We start from the raw sequence: 20,583 nt of genomic DNA, 5'->3' as shown, positions 1-20,583 counted from the left end.
TAGTTCTATACATACATAGTTCTATACATACATAGTTCTACACATACTGATACACATACATAGTTCTATACATACTGATACACAGACATAGTTCTATACATACTGATACACATACATAGTTCTATACATACTGATACACATACATAGTTCTATACATACATAGTTCTATACATACATAGTTCTACACATACTGATACACATACATAGTTCTATACATACTGATACACAGACATAGTTCTACACATACTGATACACATACATAGTTCTATACATACATAGTTCTACACATACTGATACACATACATAGTTCTATACATACATAGTTATACACATACTGATACACATACATAGTTCTACACATACTGATACACATACTGATACACATACATAGTTATACACATACTGATACACATACTGATACACATGCTGATACACATACATAGTTATACACACTGATACACATACATAGGTCTACACATACTGATACACATACATAGTTCTACACATACTGATATACATACTGATACACATACTGATACACATACATAGTTATACACATACTGATACACATACTGATACACATGCTGATACACATACATAGTTATACACATACTGATACACATACATAGGTCTACACATACTGATACATACATAGTCACATACATAGTTATACACATACTGATACACAGACATAGTTCTACACATACTGATACACATACTGATACACAGACATAGTTCTACACATACTGATATACATACTGATACACAGACATAGTTCTACACATACTGATACACATACTGATACACATACATAGTTCTACACATACTGATATACATACATACTGATACACATACATAGTTATACACATACTGATACACATACTGATACACATACATAGTTCTACACATACTGATATACACACATACTGATACACATACATAGTTATACACATACTGATACACATACTGATACACATACATAGTTCTACACATACTGATATACATACATACTGATACACATACATAGTTATACACATACTGATACACATACTGATACACATACATAGTTCTACACATACTGATACACATACATACTGATACACATACTGATACACATACATAGTTCTACACATACTGATACACATACTGATACACATACTGATACACATACATACTGATACACATACTGATACACATACATAGTTCTACACATACTGATATACATACATACTGATACACATACATAGTTATACACATACTGATACACATACTGATACACATACATAGTTCTACACATACTGATATACATACATACCGATACACATACATAGTTATACACATACTGATACACAGACATAGTTCTAAACATACTGATACACATACTGATACACATACATAGTTCTACACATACTGATACACATACTGATACACATACATAGTTCTACACATACTGATACACATACATAGTTCTACACATACTGATACACATACATAGCTCTACACATACTGATACACATACATAGTTCTATACATACTGATACACATACATAGTTCTACACATACTGATACACATACATAATTCTACACATACTGATACACATACATAGTTCTACACATACTGATACACATACATAGTTCTATACATACTGATACACATACTGATACACATGCTGATACACATACATAGTTATACACATACTGATACACATACATAGTTATACACACTGATACACATACATAGGTCTACACATACTGATACACATACATAGCTCTACACATACTGATACACATACATAGTTCTATACATACTGATACACATACATAGTTCTACACATACTGATACACATACTGATACACATACATAGTTCTACACATACTGATACACATACTGATACACATACATAGTTCTACACATACTGATACACATACATAGTTCTACACATACTGATACACATACTGATACACATACATAGCTCTACACATACTGATACACATACATAGCTCTACACATACTGATACACATACATAGTTCTATACATACTGATACACATACATAGTTCTACACATACTGATACACATACATAGTTCTACACATACTGATACACATACATAGTTATACACATACTGATACACATACTGATACACATGCTGATACACATACATAGTTATACACATACTGATACACATACATAGTTATACACACTGATACACATACATAGGTCTACACATACTGATACACATACATAGTTCTACACATACTGATACACATACTGATACACATACTGATACACATACATAGTTATACACATACTGATACACAGACATAGTTCTACACATACTGATACACATACTGATACACATACATAGTTCTACACATACTGATATACATACATACTGATACACATACATAGTTATACACATACTGATACACATACTGATACACATACATAGTTCTACACATACTGATACACATACATACTGATACACATACATAGTTATACACATACTGATACACAGACATAGTTCTAAACATACTGATACACATACTGATACACATACATAGTTCTACACATACTGATACACATACTGATACACATACATAGTTCTACACATACTGATACACATACATAGTTCTACACATACTGATACACATACTGATACACATACTGATACACATACATACTGATACACATACTGATACACATACATAGTTCTACACATACTGATATACATACATACTGATACACATACATAGTTATACACATACTGATACACATACTGATACACATACATAGTTACACATACTGATATACATACATACATACGATACACATACATAGTTATACACATACTGATACACAGACATAGTTCTAAACATACTGATACACATACTGATACACATACATAGTTCTACACATACTGATACACATACTGATACACATACATAGTTCTACACATACTGATACACATACATAGTTCTACACATACTGATACACATACATAGCTCTACACATACTGATACACATACATAGTTCTATACATACTGATACACATACATAGTTCTACACATACTGATACACATACATAATTCTACACATACTGATACACATACATAGTTCTACACATACTGATACACATACATAGTTCTATACATACTGATACACATGCTGATACACATACATAGTTATACACATACTGATACACATACATAGTTATACACACTGATACACATACATAGGTCTACACATACTGATACACATACATAGCTCTACACATACTGATACACATACATAGTTCTATACATACTGATACACATACATAGTTCTACACATACTGATACACATACTGATACACATACATAGTTCTACACATACTGATACACATACTGATACACATACATAGTTCTACACATACTGCTACACATACATAGTTCTACACATACTGATACACATACTGATACACATACATAGCTCTACACATACTGATACACATACATAGCTCTACACATACTGATACACATACATAGTTCTATACATACTGATACACATACATAGTTCTACACATACTGATACACATACATAGTTCTACACATACTGATACACATACATAGTTATACACATACTGATACACATACTGATACACATGCTGATACACATACATAGTTATACACATACTGATACACATACATAGTTATACACACTGATACACATACATAGGTCTACACATACTGATACACATACATAGTTCTACACATACTGATACACATACTGATACACATACTGATACACATACATAGTTATACACATACTGATACACAGACATAGTTCTACACATACTGATACACATACTGATACACATACATAGTTCTACACATACTGATATACATACATACTGATACACATACATAGTTATACACATACTGATACACATACTGATACACATACATAGTTCTACACATACTGATACACATACATACTGATACACATACATAGTTATACACATACTGATACACAGACATAGTTCTAAACATACTGATACACATACTGATACACATACATAGTTCTACACATACTGATACACATACTGATACACATACATAGTTCTACACATACTGATACACATACTGATACACATACATAGTTCTACACATACTGATACACATACATAGTTCTACACATACTGATACACATACATAGTTCTACACATACTGATACACATACATAGTTCTACACATACTGATACACATACATAGTTCTACACATACTGATACACATACATAGTTCTACACATACTGATACACATACATAGTTCTATACATACTGATACACATACATAGTTCTACACATACTGATACACATACATAGTTCTACACATACTGATACACGTACATAGTTCTACACATACTGATACACATACATAGTTCTATACATACTGATACACATACATAGTTATACACATACTGATACACATACATAGTTCTATACATACTGATACACATACTGATACACATACATAGTTATACACATACTGATACACATACATAGTTCTACACATACTGATACACATACTGATACACATACATAGTTCTACACATACTGATACACATACATAGTTATACACATACTGATACACATACTGATACACATACTGATACACAGACATAGTTCTACACATACAGCTACACAGACATAGTAATACACATATTGATACACATACTGATACACATACATAGTTCTACACATACTGATACATATACATAGTTCTACACATACTGATACACATACTGATACACATACCGATACACATACTGATACACATACTGATACACATACATAGTTCTACACATACTGATACACATACATAGTTATACACATACTGATACACATACATAGTTCTACACATACTGATACACATACTGATACACATACATAGTTCTACACATACATAGTTATACACATACTGATACACATACATAGTTATACACATACTGATACACATACTGATACACATACTGATACACATACATAGTTATACACATACTGATACACATACTGATACACATACATAGTTATACACATACTGATACACATACATAGTTATACACATACTGATACACATACTGATACACATACTGATACACATACTGATACACATACATAGTTCTACACATACTGATACACATACATAGATATACACATACTGATACACATACATAGTTCTACACATACTGATACACATACATAGCTCTACACATACTGATACACATACATAGTTATACACATACTGATACACATACATAGTTCTACACATACATAGTTCTACACATACTGATACACATAGTTATTGTTCTTCTACTCTGTTCTTTCTTTTAGTTTGACTTTGAGTCCAGTTCTGGATGTGTTGGATCTAGGTGACGGCCCAGACAAGGCAACATTGCAGTTATCCCTCAAAATGAGAAAGATGCTGTCCTCCGTTATTGTGATGGCGATGGGTCAGATATGGACTATGAGGGGGAGACAGGCCATTTGCCAGCCAGGCTGTTGAATGTATCTGCTGAACCTATCACGAACAGATCATGACAGGAACAACGTTATCAGTGATGATGACCTACCCCATCCACCACCCTCCCCCATCCACGACCCTCCCTCCCCCGTTGATAATGAAGAGCCAACGGCCTCTACTCGCCAGAGGGTCCAATCAGAAGAGCTAAGGGCCTCTACTCACCAGAGGGACCAGTCAGAAGAGTTAAGGGCCTCTACTCACCAGAGTCTCCAGTCAGAAGAGCCAAGGGCCTCTACTCACCAGAGGGTCCAATCAGAAGAGCTAAGGGCCTCTACTCACCAGAGGGTCCAGTCAGAAGACCCAAGGGCCTCTACTCACCAGAGGGTCCAGTCAGAAGAGCTAAGGGCCTCTACTCACCAGAGGGTCCAGTCAGAAGAGCTAAGGGCCTCTACTCACCAGAGGGTCCAGTCAGAAGAGCTAAGGGCCTCTACTCACCAGAGGGTCCAGTCAGAAGAGTTAAGGGCCTCTACTCACCAGAGGGTCCAGTCAGAAGAGCTAAGGGCCTCTACTCACCAGAGGGTCCAGTCAGAAGAGCTAAGGGCCTCTACAAGCCATAGGGGTCCAGTCAGAAGAGCTAAGGGCCTCTACTCACCAGAGGGTCCAGTCAGAAGAGCTAAGGGCCTCTACTCACCAGAGGGTCCAGTCAGAAGAGCTAAGGGCCTCTACTCACCAGAGGGTCCAGTCAGAAGAGTTAAGGGCCTCTACTCACCAGAGGGTCCAGTCAGAAGTGTTAAGGGCCTCTACTCACCAGAGGGTCCAGTCAGAAGAGTTAAGGGCCTCTACTCACCAGAGGGTCCAGTCAGAAGAGCTAAGGGCCTCTACTCACCAGAGGGTCCAGTCAGAAGAGCTAAGGGCCTCTACTCACCAGAGGGTCCAGTCAGAAGAGCTAAGGGCCTCTACTCACCAGAGGGTCCAGTCAGAAGAGCCAAGGGCCTCTACTCACCAGAGGGTCCAGTCAGAAGAGCTAAGGGCCTCTACTCACCAGAGGGTCCAGTCAGAAGAGTTAAGGGCCTCTACTCACCAGAGGGTCCAGTCAGAAGAGCTAAGGTCCTCTACTCACCAGAGGGTCCAGTCAGAAGAGCCAAGGGCCTCTACTCACCAGAGGGTCCAGTCAGAAGAGCCAAGGGCCTCTACAAGCCATAGGGGTCCAGTCAGAAGGGCAAAGCTGCGAGTGATCAAAAATAAAGAAGATTGAGTGTTCAAACGATCGAAGAGACCTGCCACCGCTGTGATTCCAGAACACATAGTATACAGCCCCAATGCTGTGATTCCAGAACACATAGTATACAGCCCCAATGCTGTGATTCCAGAACACATAGTATACAGCCCCAATGCTGTGATTCCAGAACACATAGTATACAGCCCCAATGCTGTGATTCCAGAACACATAGTATACAGCCCCAATGCTGTGATTCCAGAACACATTGTATACAGCCCCAATGCTGTGATTCCAGAACACATACTATACAGCCCCAATGGGGCGGCAGGGTAGCCTAGTGGTTAGAGCGTTGGACTAGTAACCAAAAGGTTGCAAGTTCAAATCCCCGAGCTGACAAGGTACAAATCTATCGTTCTGCCCCTGAACAGGCAGTTAACCCACTGTTCCTAGGCAGTCATTGAAAAAAAGGATTTGTTCTTTAACTGACTTGCCTAGTAAAATAAAGGTAAAAAAAAAAAACATTCATATTGTGTTGTATAAAAGGTTTTTGATGTGTAAAATAGTCACACTAGAATGTGACGAGGCATTCTAGTGGCAATGCTGGGGACTGCTAGTGACAGAGTTTTAAATGTGTTAATAACTGGGCTGGGGACTGCTAGTGAGAGTTTTAAATGTGTTAATAACTGGGCTGGGGACTGCTAGTGACAGAGTTTTAAATGTGTTATTAACTGGGCTGGGGACTGCTAGTGACAGAGTTTTATATGTGTTTATATCTGGGCTGGGGACTGCTAGTGACAGAGTTTTAAATGTGTTAATAACTGGGCTGGCGACTGCTAGTGACAGAGTTTTAAATGTGTTAATAACTGGGCTGGGGACTGCTAGTGACAGAGTTTTAAATGTGTTAACCTCTTAAGTCGACCCTCTACTTTTTTGAACATTCTGTTAAAAATCGCGCAACATTTCAGCGCCCTGCTACTCATGCCAGGAATATAGTATATGCATTTGCTTAGTCTGTGTGGATAGAAAACACTCAGACGTTTATAAAACTGGTTAAATCACTGCTGTGGCTTTACCAGAACGGCATTTACATCAAAAAGCACAGGAAAAACTGATCACTGAAAATGGGAAAATATATCCATGCGCTACTTGAACCCATTGATAAAGGTGAACCACAATTAATTGACTGAGGTTGCAGTACCTACAGCTTCCACACGGTGTCTAGAGTCTTGTCATTTCCCTTCGAGTTTTTTCTTGGTCAAACACATGCAGGGCACCGTATCTCCTCTGGTCTAGGACCGGATATTTTCGTTGAGTTTCTAGCCGGACATTTTTCCAGACGGACAGCTAATGATCTTTACATCGCCTCCTGATGAATTTTATCGCTTATTAACGTTTACTAATACCTAAAGTTGCATTACAAATGTATTTCGAAGTGTTTTGTGAAAGTTTATCGTCGACTTTTTGAATTTTAAAAAATGACGTTACGTTTTGAAACAATGTTTTTTTTGTTTATCACACAGTCTACATATAACGATATCTAGGCTTTATATGGACCGATTTAATCGAAATAAAGACCCAAATAGTGTTTATGGGACATCTAGGAGTGCCAACAAAGAAGATGGTGAAAGGTAATGAATGTTTTCTATTTTATTGTGCGGTTTGTGTAACGCCGAAATGCTAATTATTTTGTTTACGTCCCCTGTGGGTCTTTTGGGGTGTTACATGCTATCAGATAATAGCTTCTCATGCTTTCGCCGAAAAGCATTTTAAAAATCTGACTTGTTGCCTGGATTCACAACGAGTGTAGCTTTAATTCGATACCCTGCATGTGTATTTTAATGAACTTTTGAGTTTTAACTTAATACTATTAGCATTTAGCGTATCGCATTTGCATTTCCAGAGCTCTAGTTGGGACGCAAGCGTCCCGAGTAGAAGCAAGAGGTTAATAACTGGACTGGGGACTGCTAGTGACAGAGTTTTAAATGTGTTAATAACTGGGCTGGGGACTGCTAGTGACAGAGTTTTAAATGTGTTAATAACTGGGCTGGGGACTGCTAGTGACAGAGATTTAAATGTGTTAATAACTTGGTTGGGGACTGCTAGTGACAGAGTTTTAAATGTGTTAATAACTGGGCTGGGGACTGCTAGTGACAGAGTTTTAAATGTGTTAATAACTGGGCTGGGGACTGCTAGTAACAGAGTTTTAAATGTGTTAATAACTTGGCTGGAGACTGCTAGTGACAGAGATGTGTTAATAACTTGGTTGGGATACATAAGAACTTTGATAACTGCACAGGAGAAAAATGTTAATTCAGTAACATTATCCCACCGGTCACAATTGTGACCGACCATAAAACACACTTTTCAGCTACTTTTCCTTTAAAATGTCAAAAAATGATGATTGATTACTTCAAAGGGTTACTAATGACACTTGATTTGGATATTTTCATGTCTGGGAAAAGTGTGGGATTAAATGGGTCAACGGCACAGACAGATTTTTACCTTAACGGCTCGGGTATTCGAACCAGTGACCTTTCGGTTACTGATCGCAAGCAGTCTGACGATACCAACATATTGGACCATACAACCTGTATGGATGGTATATTATCAGATGCTAAATGAGTTTAACATAGTGGACCAAACAACCTGTATGGATGGTCCATATTATCAGATGTTAAATGAGTTTAACATAGTGGACAATACAACCTGTATAGATGGTCCATAGTATCAGATGTTAAATGAGTTTAACATAGTGGACCATACAACCTGTATAGATGGTCCATATTATCAGATGTTAAATGAGTTTAACATAGTGGACCATACAACCTGTATAGATGGTATATTATCAGATGTTAAATGAGTTTAACATAGTGGACCATACAACCTGTATGGATGGTCCATATTAACATATTGGACCATATAACCAATAAGCTATCTACATTATCACCTGTATCAACTGATGCAGCATAGTGGCTATAAACACATGGGCTGATAAACACTCCTAACAACCAGACCACTAGGAGGTGTCCACATGGTCTGATAAACACTCCTAACAACCCCACCACTAGGAGGTGTCCACATGGTCTGATAAACACTCCTAACAACCCCATCACTAGAAGGTGTCCACGTGGTCTGATAAACACTCCTAACAACCACACCACTAGGAGGTGTCCGCATGGTCTGATTAACACTCCTAACAACCAGACCACTAGGAGGTGTCCACATGGTCTGATAAACACTCCTAACAACCCCACCACTAGGAGGTGTCCACATGGTCTGATAAACATTCCTAATGACCAGACCACTAGGTGTCCACATGGTCTGATTAAAACTCCTAATGACCCGACCACTAGGAGGTGTCCACATGGTCTGATAAACACTCCTAACAAACCCACTCCTAACTCCTCTCTTTTAAAAAGCATGTGAAAAAGGTAATTCAAATAACCAAATTCAACCTAGCTAATTTCCGATTTATACGAAATTGTTTGACTACAGAGGTAGCAAAACTGTACTTCAATTCTATGATACTCCCCCACTTAACATACTGCTTGACTAGTTGGGCCCAAGCTTGCTGTACAACATTAAAACCTATTCAGTCTGTCTACAAACAGGCTCTCAAAGTGCTTGATAGGAAGCCCAATAGCCATCATCATTGTCACATCCTTAGAAAGCATGAGCTCTTGAGTTGGGAAAATCTTGTGCAATACACCGACGCATGTCTTGTATTCAAGATCCTTAATGGCCTGGCTCCCCCTCCACTCAATATTTTTGTTAAACAGAAAACCCAGACATATGGCAGCAGATCCACAAGGTCTGCCATGAGAGGTGACTGTATAGTTCCCCTAAGGAAAAGCACCTTTAGTAAATCTGCATTCTCTGTGAGAGCTTCCCATGTCTGGAATACACTGCCATCAGACACACATAACTGCACCACATATCACACTTTCACAAAATGCTTGAAGACCTGGCTAAAGGTCAATCAGATTTGTGAACATGGTCCCTAGCTGTGTGTTGCCGCTTTCCATGTTGTCTGTTGTCTGTAGCTTGTGAGGTGTGGAAACACTTTGTTGCTTTTATGAATTTTGTTTTGCTGCTTTTTGTTCTATGTTGCTCTGTCTGTATGCTATGTCTTGCTTGTCCTATGTTGCTATGTCTTGCTTGTTCTATGGTGCTATTGTCTATATTGTAATTGTTTTTAATAACCTGCCCAGGGACTGCGGTTGAAAATTAACCGGCTGGCTAAAACCGGCACTTTTACTGAAACGTTGATTAATGTGCACTGTCCCTGTAAAAATAAAATAAACTCAAACTCAAACTCAATGAATGTACCTGGAAAAAACGTTTTTCTAGAGGTGAATTAATTAATTAATGTTTAGGCTTATTGATAATCGTTATATCAATGAAGTATAATTTCAAAACATGAGCATAAAAACAGGTAATAATAAACATGAATCATCATTATATTACTTCACAGTAATCTGTTAAATGCTTTTTCAGTGTTTCCTCTTGTGTTAGCAGTGTGGAAAGGGACAGAAAGAAGCACACAGGAGTTTTCCTGTGAGGGGAGTGGTGGTGTATCCAGGGAGAAAACTAAACTAATCTTCTGAAATGTCATTTGTGGTCTTATGCTGCCATCTATTGGAATTATTACATTTACATTTAAGTCATTTAGCAGACGCTCTTATCCAGAGCGACTTACAAATTGGTGCTTTCACCTTATGACATCCAGTGGAACAGCCACTTTACAATAGTGCATCTAAGTCTCTTAAGGGGGGGGGGGTGAGAAGGTTTACTTTATCCTATCCTAGGTATTCCTTAAAGAGGTGGGGTTTCAGGTGTCTCCGGAAGGTGGTGATTGACTCCGCTGTCCTGGCGTCGTGAGGGAGTTTGTTCCACCATTGGGGGGCCAGAGCAGCGAACAGTTTTGACTGGGCTGAGCGGGAACTGTACTTCCTCAGTGGTAGGGAGGCGAGCAGGCCAGAGGTGGATGAACGCAGTGCCCTTGTTTGGGTGTAGGGCCTGATCAGAGCCTGGAGGTACTGAGGTGCCGTTCCCCTCACAGCTCCGTAGGCAAGCACCATGGTCTTGTAGCGGATGCGAGCTTCAACTGGAAGCCAGTGGAGAGAGCGGAGGAGCGGGGTGACGTGAGAGAACTTGGGAAGGTTGAACACCAGACGGGCTGCGGCGTTCTGGATGAGTTGTAGGGGTTTAATGGCACAGGCAGGGAGCCCAGCCAACAGCGAGTTGCAGTAATCCAGACGGGAGATGACAAGTGCCTGGATTAGGACCTGCGCCGCTTCCTGTGTGAGGCAGGGTCGTACTCTGCGGATGTTGTAGATCATGAACCTACAGGAACGGGCCACCGCCTTGATGTTAGTTGAGAACGACAGGGTGTTGTCCAGGATCACGCCAAGGTTCTTAGCGCTCTGGGAGGAGGACACGATGGAGTTGTCAACCGTGATGGCGAGATCATGGAACGGGCAGTCCTTCCCGGGAGGAAGAGCAGCTCCGTCTTGCCGAGGTTCAGCTTGAGGTGGTGATCCGTCATCCACACTGATATGTCTGCCAGACATGCAGAGATGCGATTCGCCACCTGGTCATCAGAGGGGGGAAAGGAGAAGATTAATTGTGTGTCGTCTGCATAGCAATGATAGGAGAGACCATGTGAGGTTATGACCGAGCCAAGTGACTTGGTGTATAGCGAGAATAGGAGAGGGCCTAGAACAGAGACCTGGGGGACACCAGTGGTGAGAGCGCGTGGTGAGGAGACAGATTCTCGCCACGCCACCTGGTAGGAGCGACCTGTCAGGTAGGACGCAATCCAAGCATGGGCCGCGCCGGAGATGCCCAACTCGGAGAGGGTGGAGAGGAGGATCTGATGGTTCACAGTATCGAAGGCAGCCGATAGGTCTAGAAGGATGAGAGCAGAGGAGAGAGAGTTAGCTTTAGCAGTGCGGAGCGCCTCCGTGATACAGAGAAGAGCAGTCTCAGTTGAATGACTAGTCTTGAAACCTGACTGATTTGGATCAAGAAGGTCATTCTGAGAGAGATAGCGGGAGAGCTGGCCAAGGACGGCACTTTCAAGAGTTTTGGAGAGAAAAGAAAGAAGGGATACTGGTCTGTAGTTGTTGACATCGGAGGGATCGAGTGTAGGTTTTTTCAGAAGGGTGCAACTCTCGCTCTCTTGAAGACGGAAGGGACGTAGCCAGCGGTCAGGGATGAGTTGATGAGTGAGGTGAGGTAAGGGAGAAGGTCACCGGAAATGGTCTGGAGAAGAGAGGAGGGGACAGGGTCAAGCGGGCAGGTTGTTGGGCGGCCGGCCGTCACAAGACGCGAGATTTCATCTGGAGAGAGAGGGAGAAAGAGGTCAGAGCACAGGGTAGGGCAGTGTGAGCAGAACCAGCGGTGTCGTTTGACTTAGCAAACGAGGATCGGATGTCGTCGACCTTCTTTTCAAAATGGTTGACGAAGTCATCAGCAGAGAGGGAGGAGGGGGGGGAGGGGGAGGAGGATTCAGGAGGGAGGAGAAGGTTGCAAAGAGCTTCCTAGGGTTAGAGGCAGATGCTTGGAATTTAGAGTGGTAGAAAGTGGCTTTAGCAGCAGCGACAGAAGAGGAAAATGTAGAGAGGAGGGAGTGAAAGGATGTCAGGTCCGCAGGGAGGCGAGTTTTCCTCCATTTCCGCTCGGCTGCCCGGAGCCCTGTTCTGTGAGCTCGCAATGAGTCGTCGAGCCACGGAGCGGGAGGGGAGGACCGAGCCGGCCTGGAGGATAGGGGACATAGAGAGTCAAAGGATGCAGAAAGGGAGGAGAGGAGGGTTGAGGAGGCAGAATCAGGAGATAGGTTGGAGAAGGTTTGAGCAGAGGGAAGAGATGATAGGATGGAAGAGGAGAGAGTAGCGGGGAGAGAGAGCGAAGGTTGGGACGGCGCGATACCATCCGAGTAGGGGCAGTGTGGGAGGTGTTGGATGAGAGCGAGAGGGAAAAGGATACAAGGTAGTGGTCGGAGACTTGGAGGGGAGTTGCAATGAGGTTAGTGGAAGAACAGCATCTAGTAAAGATGAGGTCGAGTGTATTTCCTGCCTTGTGAGTAGGGGGAAGGTGAGAGGGTGAGGTCAAAGAGGAGAGGAGTGGAAAGAAGGAGGCAGAGAGGAATGAGTCAAAGGTAGACGTGGGGAGGTTAAAGTCGCCCAGAACTGTGAGAGGTGAGCCGTCCTCAGGAAAGGAGCTTATCAAGGCATCAAGCTCATTGATGAACTCTCCGAGGGAACCTGGAGGGCGATAAATGATAAGGATGTTAAGCTTGAAAGGGCTGGTAACTGTGACAGCATGGAATTCAAAGGAGGCGATAGACAGATGGGTAAGGATGGAGCAACTGCAGTAGTACTGAATAATGTGTAATTCCTTACGAAAGTATTAATTACTCGGAATTTCAAAATATAAAATCTTCTAGTTAATTTGATCAATTTACATAAAATAACCATTTATAGCATAACAAACAATGAAACTGACAGACACCAAAAGTGATCAAATTAACTAGAAGATTTTATATTTTGGAATTGTGATACAGTGAGTGATACAGTGAGTTATAAGTGAAATAATCTGTCTGTAAACAATTGGGTTTTAATGACTTCCGGAAGTTTACATACACAACAATCGTTTACAGACAGATTATTTCACTTATAATTCACTGTATCACAATTGCAGTGGGTCAAAAGTTTACATACACTAAGTTGACTGTACCTTTAAACAGCTTGGAAAATTCCAGAAAATTATGTCATGGCTTTAGATGCATCTGATAAGCTAATTGACATTATTTGAGTCAGGTGTACCTGTGGATGTAATTCAAGGCCTACCTTTAAACTCAGTGCCTCTTTGCTTGACATCATGGAAAATCTACAGATATCAGCCAACAAATTGTGGACCTCCACAAGTCTGGTTCATCCTTGGGAGCCATTTCCAAATGCCTGAAGGTACCACGTTCATCTGTACAAACAATAGTACGCAAGTATAAACACCATGGGACCATGCAGCCGCCATACCGCTCAGGAAGGAGACGCGTTCTGTCTCCTAGAGATGAATGTGCGAAAAGTGCAAATCAATTCCAGAACAACAGCATAGGACCTTGTGAAGATGCTGGAGGACACAGGTACAATAGCATCAATATCCACAGTAAAACTTGTCCTATTTCAACATAACCTGAAAGGCCGCTCAGCAAGGAAGAAGCTACTGCTCCAAAACCACCATAAAAAAGCCAGACTACGGTTTGCAACTGCACATGGGGACAAAGATCATACTTTTTGGAGAAATGTCCTCTGGTCTGATGAAACAAAAATAGAACTGTTTGGCCATAATGACCATCATTATGTTTGGAGGAATAAGGGGATGCTTGCAAACCGAAGAACATCATTCCAACTTTGAAGCACGGGGTGGCAGCATCACGTTGTGGGGGTGCTTTGCTGCAGGAGAGACTGGTGCACTTCATAAAATAGATGGCATCATGAGGGAGGAAAATTATGTGGATATATTGAAGCAACATCTCTAAACATCAGTCAGGAAGTTAAAGCTTGGTCGCAAATGGGTCTTCCAAACGGACAATTACCCAAAGCATACTTCCAAAGTTGTGGCAAAATGGCTTAAGGACAAAAAAGTCAAGGTATTGGAGTGGCCATCACAAAGCCCTGACCTCAATCCTACAGAAAACATGTGGATAGAACTGAAAAAGCGTGTGCAAGGAGACCTACAAACCTGACTCGGTTACACCAGCTCTGTCAGGAGGAATGGGCCAAAATTCACCCAACTTATTGTGGGAAGCTTGTGTAAGGCTACCCGAAACATTTGACCCAAGTTAAACAATTTAAAGACACTGCTACCAAATACTAATTGAGTGTATGTAAACTTATGCCCCACTGAGAATGTGATGAAATAAATAAAAGCTGAAATAAATCATTGTCTATACCATTATTCTGACATTTCACATTCTTAAAATAAAGTGGTGATCTTAACTGACCTAAAACAGGGAATTTTTACTGGGATTAAATGTCAGAAATGGCAAAAAACTGAGTTTAAATGTATTTGGTATGTCAACTTCCGACTGTACATATATATGGGGTGGGCAGTCTATGTTTGTTTTTCTATGATTTGGGGATTTCTATGTTTCGGCCTAGTATGGTTCTAAATCAGAGGCAGGTGTCATTAGTTGTCTCTGATTGAGAATCATACTTAGGTAGCCTTGGTTTCACTGTGTGTTTGTGGGTGTTTGTTTCCGTGTCTGTGTTTTTTCGCCACACGGTACTGTTTCGGGTTTCGGTCGTTTATTGTTTTTTGTATTCAGTTGTTCATGTGTACTATTTCTTATTAAAAGAGCCACGCCGCATATTGGTCCTCCGATCCCTTACATATATATATATTTATATATATATAACTTTTTTATTTACCTTTCAAAGCAGAATTACGTTCCCATTGTTCCTCAACTGTAGTGTTTTATTTAATCTCTAATTTTATCCGATGTAAAAAAAACACCATTTCATGTTTTGCAACATAAGACATAATTCAGCCGGTTGGTCACGTTTGGGAGAGGCATTTAAATAACATTTTGAGGGAAAAAACATGATTCTTTGTCTCTCTGAAATGAAACCATCAAGTGATAGACTTTAAACAAATGCATGTCTTTCATTGAACAACCCAATGCCATGATAGTGAAAAAACACACCAAGATATTTCACAATTTATTTAAAGAATAAAAGCTAATTTACCAACATTTCTGAAAAGTGATATATAGCGTTATGGAATGAAACTTGTTTCCCCATCTGAGCTCAGAGTAGATGAGAGATGTAATGTTTGTCTCTGTTGTGTTGAAGCCCAATCAAGCAGGAGAGACCAGCCTCCCCTGTACCCAGCTGTGTGTCCATGAAGAGTGACCGGTCTATGCTTCAACCTATACTGTTTAGAGAGGGAGACTTTTCTACTGAACAAAGGTAAGAAGAACTCATGGGTCCTGGTCAGTGAGTTAAACAACACCGTCTCTAGTCATTTCTCCTCCCATTTTCCCATTTATTGTTGTTGTTTTCATAATCAATAGGCTAATCATTTTATCCATTTTCATAGTCCTAAAACAATATTAAACAAAAACAACATTCCCTCGTGTGTGTGTGTGTGTGTGTGTGTGTGTGTGTGTGTGTGTGTGTGTGTGTGTGTGTGTGTGTGTGTGTGTGTGTGTGTGTGTGCACTCCCTGGATGAGGAGTGTGGTGGTTAATTTCTTTACTATCAAATGAGGAGAGACACACTTATCACACAAGTCAGAGTTACACATAAACTAAATCTTTAATAATACGAGCTTTGCAATAGCCTAGACTTGTCAATGATTCACCATTTATAATTATCCGTTGAGAGTGATAAATCAAAAGCACAAAGGTCTTTTATAGCCAAGATACACCCCTTTCAACATGACGAACAACAGATACATAGAAAGGTTAAGGCTCCAAACTAAAACTAAAACCATTTCTCCAACGGTAACATGAACTCATGCTCTTTCACCTAAAGATATCATACATCTTCTCTGTCACTTTTATGTCATAGAGGCCCATCATTAGTACACAATAGTTAACAGAATACTCTATTCTGTCGAAAAAAACAAACCCTGACGGGAGATATATGATTTATGTTTTGTCTGTGTGTGTGTGCACTCCCTGGATGAGGAGATGTAATCTCATGTTTTGTCCACAGAAACCAACAGGGGAGATCAGAGTCAGAGATTCTCAGTGGTCAGTCTTCCCAGAGTCATCAAACAGACCTGGACTCCATATTCAGTGTATGTGGTCCTGTTATGTACATCTGTATTTGTTTACCTCAAGTAAAGTTGATCTGTCAATCATTCATTAATGTGTTAATGAGAAAGCATTTCTTCTCTTGCTTAACTTATTTACTTTATTTATTTCAGTTGCTTGAAGAGAATATTATGACATTTGTGAAGAACGAGCTGAAGATGTTCAAGAGGATTCTTAGTCCAGAACTCCCAGAAGGCTTAGAGAGTCAGAAGCAGGATAAGGAAGTGGTGGATGCTGAAGATGAGAAGCAGGAGAGCAGTGCCAGAGAGGGGGCTCTGAAGATCACACTGCACATCCTGAGGAAAATGAACCAGAAGGAGCTTGCTGACACACTGGAGAAATGTAAGATCTGTCTGCCTCATGTTGAATGATGTTTTATAACATTTAAAAGCTGTAGCTAAAGTACAGCTAAAGTAGCTGTGTAACTCAATGATGCTGTAGCTGCCTTACCACAACACCTAGTGACCTCATCAAGTAGCAGCAGGGATGTGTTGTGGTGATTCATTTAGAGAGAGAGAACATTAATAATACCATCAATAATACCAATACTAATATAATCAGTCACACCAGTCTGTAATGCATTATGAAATCATTCACACATTTATACAGTCAGTTAAGATAATAAATTATTATAATGTAAAACTTTATAACAGTCCTACAATACTGTAGACATTAAAACAGATGTAATATTAATATCCTCTGTGTTATTTCTAGATTCAGATGATCCTGCTGTGATTTGCCAACGTGAACTCAAATCTAATCTAAAGAAGAAGTTTCAATGTATATTTGAGGGGATCGCTAAACAAGGAAACCCAACACTTCTCAATAAGATCTACACAGAGCTCTACATCACAGAGGGTGGAACAGGAGAGGTCAATAATGAACATGAGCTGAGACAGATTGAGACAACAACCAGGAAACAAGCAAGACCAGAGACTGCAATCAAATGTAACGACATCTTCAAACCCTTAACTGGACAAGACAAACCTATCAGAACTGTGCTGACAAAGGGAGTCGCTGGCATTGGAAAAACAGTCTCTGTGCAGAAGTTCATTCTGGACTGGGCTGAAGGAAAAGCAAATCAGGATGTCCAATTTGTATTTTCATTTCCTTTTCGGGAGCTGAATTTGATGAAAGGGGACAAACACACTTTCATTGAACTTCTTAATCACTTCTCAATGGAAACCAAACAATCAAGAATCTCAAACTACGACAAGTACAAAGTTCTGTTCATCTTTGATGGTCTGGATGAGTGCCGACTGCCCCTAGACTTCCAGAAGAACAAGATCTGTTGGGACGTCACAGAGTCAACCTCAGTGGATGTTCTGCTGACAAATCTCATCAAGGGAAATCTGCTTCCCTCTGCTCTCCTCTGGATAACTACCCGACCTGCAGCAGCCAATAAGATCCCTTCAGGGTGTGTTGACCAGGTGACAGAGGTACGAGGGTTCAATGACCTGCAGAAGGAGGAGTACTTCAGGAACAGATTCAGTGATGAGGACCTGGCCAGCAGAATCATCTCACACATAAAGACATCAAGGAGCCTCCACATCATGTGCCACATTCCAGTCTTCTGTTGGATTTCTGCAACAGTCCTTGAACACATGCTGGAAAATAAGAGAGAAGAGATGCCCAAGACTCTGACTGAGATGTACACACACCTTGTGGAGTTTCATACCAAACAGAAGAATGAAAAGTATCTTGGGAAAGAAGAGACAGATCCACACTGGCATAAAGAGAGCATTCTGTCACTGGGAAAACTGGCTTTTCAACAGCTTGTGAAGGGCAATCTGATTTTCTATGAAGAAGACCTGACAGAGGCTGGCATTAATGTCAATGAAGCCTCAGTGTACTCAGGATTGTGCACACAGCTCTTTAAAGAGGAATGTGTGCTGTACCAGGACAAGGTGTACTGCTTCGTGCATCTGAGCATTCAGGAGTTTCTGGCTGCTGTATATGTGTTTCTCTCATTCATCAACAACAATGAGAATCTAATTGACAAACCGCAAACAAACGACGAGCCTGAAGTTACTTTCTACAAGAGTGCTGTGGATAAAGCCTTACAAAGCGAGACAGGAAACCTGGACCTTTTCCTCCGCTTCCTTCTGGGCCTCTCACTGGAGTCCAATCAGAAGCACTTACGAGGTCTACTGACAAAGACAAGAAGCAGCTCACGGAGCCATGAAGAAACAGTCAAGTACATCAAAGAGAAGATCAGGGAGAATCCCTCTCCAGAGAGGAGCATCAATCTGTTCCACTGTCTGAATGAACTGAAAGACCATTCTCTAGTGGAGGAGATCCAAAGCTACCTGAGTTCAGGAAGTGTCTCCGAAGCCAAACTGTCACCTGCACAGTGGTCAGCTCTGGTCTTTGTGTTGCTGACTTCAGAAAAGGAGCTGGATGTGTTTGACCTGAAGAAATACTCCAGATCAGAGGAAGGTCTTCTGAGGCTGCTGCCAGTGGTCAAAGCCTCCAGAGCTGCTCTGTGAGTAAATAAAATGACATTTAAGAACTAATCATCAGGAAGAAATATTCATTATAAAATATGTATATAATATTATATTGAATAAATGCATTGATTTTCACATTAGTATAACAATATGACCATACAATTCTAGGAAACGGAAGATGAATCTATATGTTGTTTCAGAGAATAAACCAAATGCATCTACTATTGTCCTTCTACACTACTGGTGTTAAATTAACAGTGTGTTTGTGAAGTCATGATGATCTCTTTGTCAGGCTGTCAGGCTGTGGAGTCACAGAGGAAGGCTGTGCTTCTCTGGTCTCAGCTCTGGAGTCAAACCCCTCACACCTGAGAGAGCTGGATCTGAGTAACAATGACCTGAAGGATTCAGGAGTGAAGCTGCTCTCTGCTGGACTGGGGAATCCCCACTGTAAACTGGAGACTCTGAGGTCAGTATTATCAGATATGAAAGCACTTTATGTATGTAGTTCTCCCATTTGAAAAAGTCGTAATTATTCGGTTATATTCACTTATAGTGTATTAAAGTAGTCATACGTTTAGTATTTGGTCC

General features: G+C 40.5%; 1 protein-coding gene across 5 annotated transcripts in view; it reads left to right on the top strand.

Annotated features, from left to right (window-relative positions):
- LOC135568893 (NACHT, LRR and PYD domains-containing protein 12-like) overlaps positions 1–20,583 on the top strand; it is a 97,397-nt gene that overhangs the window by 26,573 nt on the left and 50,241 nt on the right. For 4 of the 5 annotated variants that reach the window (XM_065015677.1, XM_065015676.1, XM_065015675.1 and 1 more), the window contains one exon: positions 20,288–20,461. In XM_065015677.1, the coding sequence (XP_064871749.1) occupies positions 20,288–20,461 (174 nt within the window). Of the gene's footprint in view, positions 1–16,556; positions 16,696–17,444; positions 17,530–17,658; positions 17,888–18,259; positions 20,031–20,287; positions 20,462–20,583 lie in introns of those variants that run through there. The other variant, XM_065015679.1, reaches the window with a different exon arrangement.

Source organism: Oncorhynchus nerka, unplaced genomic scaffold (assembly GCF_034236695.1).
Source record: "Oncorhynchus nerka isolate Pitt River unplaced genomic scaffold, Oner_Uvic_2.0 unplaced_scaffold_1346, whole genome shotgun sequence".
Taxonomy (NCBI): domain Eukaryota; kingdom Metazoa; phylum Chordata; class Actinopteri; order Salmoniformes; family Salmonidae; genus Oncorhynchus; species Oncorhynchus nerka.
This window is presented reverse-complemented; position numbering and strand designations above follow the sequence as displayed.